Source organism: Zerene cesonia, chromosome 29, assembly GCF_012273895.1.
Source record: "Zerene cesonia ecotype Mississippi chromosome 29, Zerene_cesonia_1.1, whole genome shotgun sequence".
Taxonomy (NCBI): Eukaryota; Metazoa; Arthropoda; class Insecta; order Lepidoptera; family Pieridae; genus Zerene; species Zerene cesonia.
The window spans coordinates 3215893-3227975 of record NC_052130.1 but is presented as its reverse complement, the minus strand read 5'-3'; the positions used below and the strand labels follow the sequence as shown (position 1 = coordinate 3227975).

The following is a 12083-nucleotide window of genomic DNA, read 5'->3' as shown; positions in this document are numbered from 1 at the left end:
CCCCGAAAAAGTAGCAACCCCAGATTTCGTAGCTACCAACATAACAACAAGGGAACTCTTTAGTGAAACGTACTATAGGCGGGTTATCCACATAACTTATAAGCACCACAGATTATGAACTAGTTACTATGTAACTTATAAGTAGGCCACGAAAGAAGTCCGCGGCGAAAATTCCAAAATATATGCACCATCAACATTGCAGAACTAAATTTGACAGATTGCATTGGCCCATAGATGAAGGATCTATGTATTGGCCATATTGTAGAAAAAGGAACCCTATAGAAAAAATATGGGCTCTTGTGTTTCTAGTCTTTATATAATATGGTCCATGGCTGCGTGAACGATTGCGTTTAAAATTGAAATACCACGTGAAAAAATGTGGATAGTCAATTCACACTTTATACACTCTCGTTACCAACTGGACTATGGCTGCTAAAAGATTGATTGAAAACCTTTTTACATAAAATAGTTATTGCTCTTCATTTTCTTCAATACTCTTTAACAACCCATATTGTAAAGTCAACTAATCAAAACTTGAGTCATATAATTGCAAAATAGACGAATTAGTGAAGTAGCTACTGTGGAACGTGGAGGAGATAGCTGCTCATGGGTATTGCATACAGATATGTTATTGTTTATGTCTGCGCAGGATCGGCCACCGCTAAAGACGTTTACAGCTAGTATAACTAGTACAATAATATTTTTAAAATTTTATCTATTCCCCTTTCCTTTGGTACCTATTGCTCAATGTTATATGAAATGTCATGTCAAGTCAGCTGTCTGCTGTTGTCTGCCTTTGACTTGATGTGTCACTTTTGTCGCCTTGTGTAATGTTGAAGACTGAAGTTAGCTCGTTATTGTTCGTGTTAAAATCTGTGGAAGAACGTAACGAATATAAAACGATGTATATTTACATATAAAAACTTGCGAGGGAATTTGGTTCTTTAAAAGTGAAAGTTCTGTACAACAACTGAAAGTAAATTAGTGCAAGATATAAATCAATTGGGTGGATATATTTAAAGTATGGGCATATAGATACATAGAAAACTACAATGACTGAGTTCGATTCCGACTTTGAGAGCGATTTAGAAGCCGAATTAGAAGATCTCAGAAGGCTTACGGCAGCATTAGAAGAAGATGAACCTGGTCCCAGTAGAGGAACGTCTCAGTTTTCGGTTCATACATCACAATCCACCTTCAATTCTGGACAAGATGATTTCATAAATATTGACATTGCCATTGCACTTAATAAATTGTATGACGAAAAAATGCAAGGTCTCGAAAAAGTGCTTATAAATCGTTTAAATCAATGTAGACAGCGATTAAGAGAAATTCAAAATACTGATATTTTAGATAAAACCGAAAGACCAAATAACAATAACTTTCGATACATTAACTGTGGTAAACCGTATTTCAAGGATATGTTTGGTTTTCCTGCACCAGATAATGAAGATACATTGCTCAGAGCTAAAGTAGGAATGTATGATTTTTCGTCTATACAATCTGTTCCTGGTTGGACCATCAAAGATAAGAATCTATTCACTAAATGCATTCTTAAATTATCGAAAGAAATAAAAATTAGGGAATTAAAGTCTGAACTTGCACAATTACACAGGTCAAATGTAGACAAATCAAAAAACAGCAAGGAGAGAAAAGAAATTTCTAAAATAAAACATAAAATTAATAGTATTGATAAAATGCCACTAAGAGCATTAGCTTTACCAATTGATGAAGACTATGATTGGGATTATGTTGCAAATAAATTTAATCATAGACACAAACCTCAAGAATTTAGAGCATTATGGAAACTATTTTTACACCCTACAATAAATAAATCTCCTTGGTGTAAAAAGGAGGATGCAACACTACAAAAAATTGTAAAGGAGAAACAATATCAAGACTGGGATGCTATAGCTAAAGAATTAAATACAGGAAGAACAGCCTATCAGTGTTTTGTTTACTTCCGAACTAACATGGGCAACACTTTTATTTTACATAAATGGACAAAAGACGAGGAAGAATATTTAAAAAGGCTAATTGAATATTATAGAGAGGATAATTATATTCCCTGGTCAAGAATAGCAGCTTCAATGGAGAATAGGACTAAAATTCAAATTTACAATAAATACATGAGGCTGACAGAACTTAGAAAAGGTAGATTTCTACCTGAAGAAGATGCCGTCATCCTTACTTTTGCAGAAAAATATGGTACTGATTTCAAAAGAATGACATGGTTTCTACCCGGTCGGTCAATCGCTCAGTGCCGTGTTCGATATCATGTATTATCAAAGAAAAAGGTCTCTATACAGTGGACTGTTGAAGAGGATAAAAAATTAATACAACTTATGTCAAATCAAGATAGTCACAAGAATTATTCAAGTATAACAAAACATTTTCCAGGAAAGGACAGGATACACATACGGTCTAGGCATATGATATTAGAGCGTTGGATGATGAGTCATCCCAATTTAGATATTGATAAAGCTCCAAGAAGAGGACCTAGACGACTTAATCGTGGCAATTTGACTGATAATTTAAATAAGGCCATTGAAAATCTGAAAACAAGAGTGAAATCAGATTTACAAAAGGATAAATCAAAAGTGGTTACAATGCATTCATCAGAGCAAAACATTGATGATGCTATAATAGACTTATTTGTAAAACACCAAGTAAAAACCGAGGAAACAAATAAACTTAAGATAAGTGAATTAGATATTGCAGACGAACCAAGGCAAGCGGAAGTGCCCAAAGAAGCTAGAGAGGTGGTTAATGTCTCTAATTTACAACAAGTTCTAATTTTGCTTAAAGCAAAATTAAATAAAGATAAGTTTTTGCAAAGTAGTCTGGCTAATAAGTATCCACAATTACTTGTACCAGATCTAAATATTTATAAAATTGTTAAAAAATCTTATTCAAAAAAGGAAAATGGGACAAATACTGCAAACTTACAAAGAATCCCAGATGTATTTGGTAACAATAGTTTAGGTCGATTGCAATATGTCCTACCACCAAATTATGCAACTATTACAGGATGTAGAAAATTGATACAATATGTTTCCGTTGAAAGCGAAAATGTTCCTACAAAAAGTTTAAACCGAAACATTCATATCAATTCTATATTGAGAGACCAAATGTGTTTAATGATAGAACGATTTCATACTTTATTTATGTGGCCTATGATATTATCAAATATGCCACCAAATGCATCAACAGCAAGAAATTCTGCATCACCCATAATGTATCAGCCTCCAGAAAAAAAGTTTTGCAAAACTGCATATCAGAAAGAAGATTATGCTTTAGCAATACCCAAATTAAATGAAAATGATATTGTTAATGATGTTATTGATTTGGAAGATAATAAAAATAATGATGTAACTTTAGAACAACACTACAGTTTTGATTAATAGATCTTGTAAAGGTGATTAATGAGGCCACAATTGTATTATTATTTATTTTGGTAATTTATAATATAAACTATTTAGTAAGCAGATGTTTAAATTATCTTACAAATCCATAAATGATCCTTTTTTAGGTTTTAGTATGAATAGAATAATTATGCATTTTTACAATGTCATCAAGCAAGACTACACCATATTTTGGCTTTGATAAGGTTCAATTTAAAAATGAAGGATGCAGTACCTACTGAACATATATAAACTTTTGCTTTATAATCTAAATACCTGTCTCAATTTTAAAATTTTATCGAAATCGATTTAGCTGTTACAGAAATTTATGCATGGACTAGCAACTCGCCGAGGCTTTGTCTGTAGTACATATTATATGACATTCGGGGATCACATATATTTACAATAGAGAAAGAATTTTTGAAATCAGTCTAGCAGTTCTAAGAATAACTCGTTCAAAAATAAATAAACTCTTCAGAGTCATAATAGTTTCGCCAATGGTGCACGTTATATGCCTCGCCTATAGCGCTCAAGAATCACATACATGCTTCCTGAATCTGTGTTTCCCGACGAGTACAATCTAATCTGGAGGTCTTCAAAAGTAGAGTGAACGAAAGTGAGTGATTGAGAAAGAATGAGTGAAAGAAGGTACCTCCTAGGGAATCCATCTTTTGCCACATTTCAGCTTAACATAAGGCTAGATCGTGGTTAAGCGCTGTCCTATTATTATATTGAAGATTGATTGAAGTTGGTCCAGTAGTTAATCTCAACTAAAAACAATACAAATTTTTCAGATTTGTATTGTTTTTAGTTGAGATTTTCATTGACAGCTAGAAAAACCTACATGTAAGCTTTACAAATTTTAGATTAGGGCAATTTTATAATTTTGAGTTTTGTCACATGTCAATTCATGCTTGTCAAAATAGTTTACACTGGGAAGTGGAAATATCAATTCCTAATTTTAATTTGAATTGGCTCTAACATAGACATAGCTCTAATAACTTATACTTTCCCGTGAAATTATATTATTGAATGTAGCTATTAGCAATGTTTGATTTAAAGGCGTGTGTGGTTTGTCTCAGTACTGCTGTGAAGTTTAATAACATGGACAGTGGTCAATTGAGACGAGAATATAATCTTATATCTGGACTAAAGGTATTTAGTAAATTTCAATTTAATTTATATATATATATATAAATTACACCCATTCTGAAAACATATCGTCAACTTCAATAATTAACATTCAACTCCCAAATAATAATTTAAAATAAGTCAAGAAATTTCCTCTTTTTCAGACGCAAAATGGAAATGGCTTACCAACATATATGTGCATAGAATGCACAGCATATGTGAAACGGTTTATAAAATTTCGGAATAAGTGCCAAAGGGCCTACTATACTTTGCTACAGCTATTAGAAGAAAATAAAGAGGTAACATAATTAATCTCAAAGGAAATATTATGTACTTTAGTCTATGATCCATTAATACTATGATCCCAAGTTTCAAGATTAAATGTGGGTTTCAAATGCACATCCAATAATGTGGATATTTATGTACTGCTTTGTTTAATGCCTCAGTGCAGTGGTTTATGTACCCAATAATTTGTTTAAATAACTTAATTTTCCAGATAACAGAACCTTTACTCAATGAAATTAACAGGAAAAGAATCAAAGTGAATCCCTCACTTTCATATCTGGACACAAATAATGCAAAAGTAAAATATGAAAGTGTTAAGTTTAAATGGGTGAAGGAGAGCCGGGTTCCCACTGAATCAAATAACATCCCAATATTGCAATATAGTACTATCTCAGATGATGTTGAATTTGAAGTGCCCACCAAAAGAGCTAAAATTGATAATGAAGTCACAAATCAAAATATCACATTAGAATCCAAAGCAGAAAAAGACCTTGACTTGAATAAAGACGAAACACATTCTGATGACTATTTTGATAACAATGAAATAGAAAACAATGATACAACACAATGTTTTGATAATGACAATGAGGATGATGTAGATGGATCTAATCTTGATGAGGAATATGCTAGTGTCGTACCGATTACTTTAAAAGAAGCAAAGGCAGTGGTTGAAGTGTACAAAATGTTCTCACAAGGAAAATTTCAATGTGATGTGTGTGGCAAGGCATATTATACTGAAGCTCGGTTGAAAATTCATATGAGGATGCATGATACGGTGAGTTACGTCATATGTATTTTAAGTATTGTTATCAGAGAGTATTCATATAATATATTATATATCATGAATATAAAAATTTTAGTTTTATAGCATTGAAATAAATGAGAATTTTTGAAAGAATAGAAAAAAATTATCATGAGGTGGGATTCAAACCCGCATCTTTATGAAGGACGAACATTTTAGAGATACCACACAACAAAAAAATTATCGCATAACGTCATTTCCATTGCAGCATACAAGTGGGAAATTCTTCTGTGACCTGTGTAGTTATTACTACAAAACAGAATTTCAACTCAAGACACATATATCGGGAAAGCACATGTACAAGTATATATGTCGAAAATGTCCTGAAGTGAGCTTTGATCGGTAAGAAATGTGATGAAATTAAAATGAAGATTTATATAAACAAATTTTCACGGTACAAACTTTCATGCCCTATTTTATTCCTTGGGGGTAGAATTTATCACAATTTTTTGTTAACAGATGCGTAATATGTTAAGATGCGGACGTCATATCTGCATGACAAATTTCAGCCTGATCCATCCATTCGTTTGAGCTGTGTGTTGATAGGTCACTATGTCAGTCAGTCAGTCACCTTTGATTTATATACATATATAGATTACCCCCATATTATACCCTGTTGAAACTTAATGTTTAGATTTAGAACATAAATTTAATTTGCTCTTCTTAGCATTTATTGAATAAATAGTAAATAATCAATCTATCTTTGAACTTTTTTGTAGTACCTCAGCAAAACAGCATTTCATATGGACCCACTTACAAAAGGGATCTAAAAAACATTCCAATTGGTACGAGACAAAGCCCTGGACGAAAGGCAAGAAACAGAAGAGCGTGCTATCGTTACGACCTGTGAGAAAAACTAGAAAACTACCATCAGACTTCCCCGTTTACTCGCCCATGAGTCAAGAGGAACAATATGAGATTGTTAAGCAGAGACGTTTGTCGAAAAATTATTTGGACTCGGCTTTCAAGTGCGATCAATGCTTTAGGGGCTTCCGAGAGTCGAGCACTTACGAGAATCATATGAAAAAACATGACCCGGTATGAGTTTGCAGTTTTTATTTCATATATCATATTAAATCCAGCCACAATTATTTAAATATAAGTTATGTTTATGAGAATTTCGGAAAAATGCACAAAACATGACGTGATTACTATAGATTGTTTTACTCACATAATACTATTAAAATTATTAGATTACTAGAGGCTATTGGACGTGAAATCGAAATTTTCTCCCCTTTTTTTAAGTCGGCTGAAATGAAAACTCAGATTCATCTAAAATACAAATAAATATTTAGAAATAAACATCTTTTTAACGGATTTTAAACGCGATTTATTCATTATATTATTAAATATTAACCCGACGTTTCGAACACTTTACAGCGAGCGTGGTTACTAATATAATGAATAAATGCACGTCGGGTTAATCATATTATGAATAAATCGCGTTTAAAATCCGTTAAAAAGTTTTTAATTTCTAAATGTAGAATACTCGCGTAAAATCAAACACAAAAAAATATTCCAGAACATATCAGGCAAGTACCAATGTGACGCGTGCAAAGTGTTTGTGGTGAACCCGAGGCAAATGTACAAGCACATGACCATGAGCCACCTGTTCAAGTACTCCTGCCAACTCTGCTCCTATACTTGCTTCAGCCGGTGAGTTATATTCCAACTTACCGCTATTTCTAATTTTAATAAAAAAAAAGGTGTGTGTGCGATTCACACACGATAGAAGTGAAACTTCAGTAAATCGACAAAAGAATGAGATGAATATATATAAAATATAAAATAGTATGTATATTTCTGTCTTATTCTTTGCCGGCTTTATTCTACACATTTTTGTATTTGTGTCTCTTACCTGAGGTTTATTCTGTTGCATCAGGTTTGAAATCACAATGATTTTAAAGAAGTTTCACTTCAAAAAATCTTTTCAAGAAACTAACTATTTTTGTGGTGAACTCTGTACTGATTCATATGTAAATGCAAATAAAACTAGAAAAATTCATCTATGATCTATCTTAAGCATATTCTATAAGATAATAATATGTAACAACTATTTCATTTTCAGTGGTCAAGCAAAACTCCATTACAGATGGCATAAAAATGTGACTTACTCATGTCCACATTGCAAGAAGGAATTTGTGTAAGTTCCACACACACTTTATATATTAAACTAACTCTCTTGAAGTCATTTTTTATTAATATTTATCAATAAACTAGCGGCCTGCCCCGGCTTCACCCAAAAAACTCCTTTTCTTACCAATATAGTAAAAAAATAACTATAATAAAGCTAATATAAATTGGTCGAGCCGGTCTCGTGTTTTCCGCATAACAACACTATTTGTATATATTGTAAGTTATATAATATAGTTATTTATATTATCTTGATTCGATATTTTGTCGTGTTTTGTAGTATCACGATAACTATTTTATATAACACTAGCTGACCCGGCAAACGTTGTTCTGCTGGGCTTTAATCGTTTAACGGTATAAAAAATAGATTTTCGCCGATTCTCAGACCTTTGATTCTACCCGATATGCAGGCATTTTGATAGAGATTTTATGACAATCGATACAGCCGTTTTGGACCTAACATTGTGACACGAGGTTATTATATATAGATATATATCAGAGCAAATATATACTCTACATGTATGGAAATAAGTTCGATTTTCTTTCAGCAAAGCCTCAACGCGTTTAACACACATTCGAATCAAACACCCGTCGACGTTCATATGCACCCTCTGCGGCCATAGCTTCGTGAGCGAAACGGGCCTGTATTGCCATAAGAAAATTGTGCATACAAAAGAGGTAAATTATTATAAACAAAATTATGTGAATCTTTTTTAACAATTATCTATTTTTATTACTGTAAATAAATTGCCTTAATCTTTTTAAATTTGTTGCTTTTATATTTTATTTGTCGAAATCCATATCTAGATCTACACATGTAAAGAGAAAAAAAAAATTGTATTTTTGTATGTATGTAACGTTTTCACGTTTTCACGCAAAAAGTACTAGTCCGATTTCAAAAATTCTGTCACTATTAGCATTCAAAGCTGCAAGTTCACTGAGTGACATCCTATTCCTATTAATTAATTTATTTAATTATTTAATCCTACTAATCCTACTAATATTATAAATGCGAAACTTTGTTAGGATGTGTGTGTGTGTTTGTTGCTATTTCACGCAAAAACTACTGAACCGATTGCAATGAAATTTGGTACATAGACAGCTGAACGACTGGAATAACATATAGGCAACGTTTTATCCCGATATCCCTACGGGATACGGACTTGCGCGGCTGAAACCGCGGGGCACGGCTAGTCTTCTATATTCACTGAATTCTATTTATTTAATTATAATTAATCTGTATTTTCTTTGTTTGTAATATTTGTATATATAAATAAATGTTAAAATAAAATGATTTCTATAGGAAATAGAGGCCAGCGAGCAACGGGAAATAGAGCCGAACAGCGCCCTCTACTGCGCGGAGTGCGCGCTGCAGTTCCACAACGAGGCGGCGTTCGCCACGCACTTTGGTAGCTCTAACAAGCACGCTGATACTAATTTGTGAGTTATATATATATTAAGTATTAAAAAAGAATTATATATGTATAGAGCTGCTTATTTACTTAATTATTTCATAAACGTATAGCTATAGTAATAGCAATTGACTAATTATATCGCAATATATATTTTTTTACTGTACTTATATATATCTATTATATATATAAAATTCTCGTGTCACAGTTTTCGTTGCCATACTCCTCCGAAACGGCTTGACCGATTCCTCTGAAATTTGGTAAGCATATTGGGTAGGTCTGAGAATCGGCCAACATCTATTTTTTATCCCGATATTCCTACGGGATACGGACTTACGCGGGTGAAACCGCGGGGCGCAGCTAGTCTACTATATAAAAATAAGTGGGGTTATCCTTCCTGACGCTATAACTCGAGAACGCACGAACCGATTTCCACGGTTTTGCATTCGTTGGAAAGGTCTCGGGCTCCGTGAGGTTTATAGCAAAGAAAATTCAGGAAAAATTTCAACAGAAAAGCGGGAAAATCATTTTTCACATACAGCCATCTGGTGGCGAAACGGAGTTCGCCGGGTTTGCTAGTATGTATATATATTGATACCTAGAAAATGCATACGTGCACGTGTATAGTTGATATATGCCCAGAAATAACCTTATTGAAGGTTATAGAAATGTAAAATTAATGAAAATAATTGTATTTGAGTACATACAAATGAAATTCATACATAAAACTGAAAAATAGTTTAAAAATACAATTTATGCATTATTTTTAGGTCAATAAAGCCAGTTAAAGCTAAGGACGAGAGGAAATCCCGCGGCCGGCCGAGACGGTCCAATTCCAACATACTCAACAACGGCATGGCCACGGCTAGCAATTGTGAAATCGTGAGTTTTTTTATACAACCAATAGATTATTATTTTATGTGTTGGGTTTTATGATTATACATTAAGTAGTTGAAGATTTTTCAAAATATGATTTGATTTGTAATAGCCTAAATGACTTTCCAAAAACCATAGATCAGATCAGATGTATGAAAATTATTAAAATCGTTTCACCTAGCCGAAATATATGAGGTAATAAACCCAAAAAAAAAAATTATAACCTCCTACTTGTTTTTGAAGTCAATTCAACAAAGCACCCAAAAAGATATAATTAAGAAAAGTAAAAATTTTATGTTGGTCACGTCAGACATGCATTATATAGTAATTTTTAGTTTTATATCATTGAAATGCTTTATAATTGGGATATTTTTAAAGAATAAAAAAAAAATCATCACGAAGCGAGATTCAACCCGCGTCTTTTGCAACCGTAGCAACGCCTAGCCTCTCGGCCAACCATTATCCCGCTTCAGGAATCCAATCTCTTCTTTTCTCTCTCACTTTCATGTGCCTAAGGGACACCCCATGCTATCTATTTAGTTGATTAACAACCAATATGAGATATTATTTCTATTCTTGGTGGTTCGCCTGATGGTAAGCGCTACCACCGCTCCTGAACATTTGAAGAGGCGTAAAGTCGATTGCAGACCTTACGCCTCTACAAATGATCGGCAATCCCGACTTCAAAATGCAAAGGGATTAAGAAAGGATTAACAAAAGGAATAAAGGAAAAGACCGGGAAGTTACGAAACACAGTAGCATACTCCCATTTCACGCCGGTCGTCTGTGGGCGTTTGGTACTTCCCAGGTGCGAGCTGGCCCATTCTTGCCGCAGCGTGCCCGACTCCCGAATAAAAAAATTTATAAGACATTTTAATGCTATCAAACTGTAAATAAAACGGACTCATGACGTCATAATATAATTGTCAGTGCAAAAAGTTCCTATCGAACGACGTGCAAGCCCGCAAGCACTACGAGTCGGAGCACCCCGGCGCGGACTTCCTCAAGCGCTACATGTGCGACATCTGCGGACACACTACACGGGTATAAGGGCTTTTATACTATATATTTATTGCTTGAATATAGTAAACATAATTATTTGGCAACACTCGCGAGATGTTGTGTTTATTTTATTCATATTTGTATAAAAAATAGGAATAGAAATATGTTCTAATTGTTGAATTAAAATTCATGTATTAAATCTGATTTGATGATTTTTAAAGTATTTGAATCCAAATCGTTCCAAATATAATCGTTTACAAAAAACATATAAATATATATGTTAATTCAACTGCGTTAAAAACTTATATTAGATCAGTTTAGTACATAAACTTTTCCTATTTTGTACTCACGAAGAAAGTTAAGTTTTCTTTTTCTATATGTTTTTCCCATCTAAATTGTATTTCAAAAACATTCATGTGTATGTTCGTTTACAGCAACACGCGAACCTGATGGTGCACATGCGCACGCACACGCTGGAGAAGCCTTACGCGTGCCCGCACTGCGAGCGACGCTTCAGCATGCCGAGTAATAGGGATCGACATCTTGTGGTCGGTTATTATTGTTCAATGTTAGGAATAGTATATAAAAATTAAATTTAAATACACCTAATTACGGTACACGATTTGATTTTGACTTCACACTAGTTTGTACCCAATTCGAAGGACTAAAATAATGATCCTTCGAGCCGGAACCAACAAGACATCTATACCAACGAACGGATGATTTATCTGTATTTATTCTTACTCTTTATCTATTCTGAAATATTTTTCAGCACATAATTACATTGAATATTAACATATTCAGGTGCACACGGGCGAGAAGCGTTTCCAATGCGAGCATTGCAACCGTCGCTTCACGCAAAGCAGCGCGGTCAAGCTGCACATACAGACGGTCCACCTGAAGATACCGTACGCGCCCTGGGACAAGAAGAACAGGAAGAGGAGGAAGGACCTGGAGGCGACCGCCGCCGTCGCGCTGCAGAAGCCGGAAACGCAGAGCGAATACATCAATGCGTATATGTTCAATTTGTAATCATTA

The 12083-nt window shown here is 33.8% G+C and overlaps 2 protein-coding genes across 2 annotated transcripts; both read left to right on the top strand.

Annotated features, from left to right (window-relative positions):
* The first annotated feature begins 796 nt into the window (after window positions 1-796).
* LOC119837900 (snRNA-activating protein complex subunit 4) lies at window positions 797-3479 on the top strand. Its single transcript, XM_038363684.1, has one exon. The coding sequence runs from the start codon at window positions 1053-1055 to the stop codon at window positions 3402-3404; it is 2352 nt and encodes a 783-aa protein (XP_038219612.1). The 5' UTR covers window positions 797-1052; the 3' UTR covers window positions 3405-3479.
* An 855-nt stretch (window positions 3480-4334) lies between these two features.
* On the top strand, window positions 4335-12077 carry LOC119838008 (zinc finger protein 271-like). Its single transcript, XM_038363820.1, has 13 exons — window positions 4335-4559; window positions 4700-4834; window positions 5032-5595; window positions 5831-5964; window positions 6342-6660; window positions 7145-7278; window positions 7691-7765; window positions 8304-8433; window positions 9059-9195; window positions 9938-10049; window positions 10974-11087; window positions 11480-11593; window positions 11850-12077. The coding sequence occupies exons 1-13, from the start codon at window positions 4452-4454 to the stop codon at window positions 12075-12077; spliced, it is 2304 nt and encodes a 767-aa protein (XP_038219748.1). The 5' UTR covers window positions 4335-4451.
* Window positions 12078-12083: the final 6 nt, after the last annotated feature.

Excerpts from the sequence above, each read along its gene's own strand:
- LOC119837900 (XM_038363684.1), top strand. The coding sequence starts at position 1,053 with ATGACTGAGTTCGATTCCGACTTTGAGAGCGATTTAGAAGCCGAATTA.
- LOC119838008 (XM_038363820.1), top strand. The coding sequence starts at position 4,452 with ATGTTTGATTTAAAGGCGTGTGTGGTTTGTCTCAGTACTGCTGTGAAG. Across the intron at positions 5,596-5,830 it reads ATATGAGGATGCATGATACG|CATACAAGTGGGAAATTCTT; the intron begins GTGAGTTACGTC and ends TTTCCATTGCAG. Across the intron at positions 10,050-10,973 it reads CGGCTAGCAATTGTGAAATC|TGCAAAAAGTTCCTATCGAA; the intron begins GTGAGTTTTTTT and ends TATAATTGTCAG.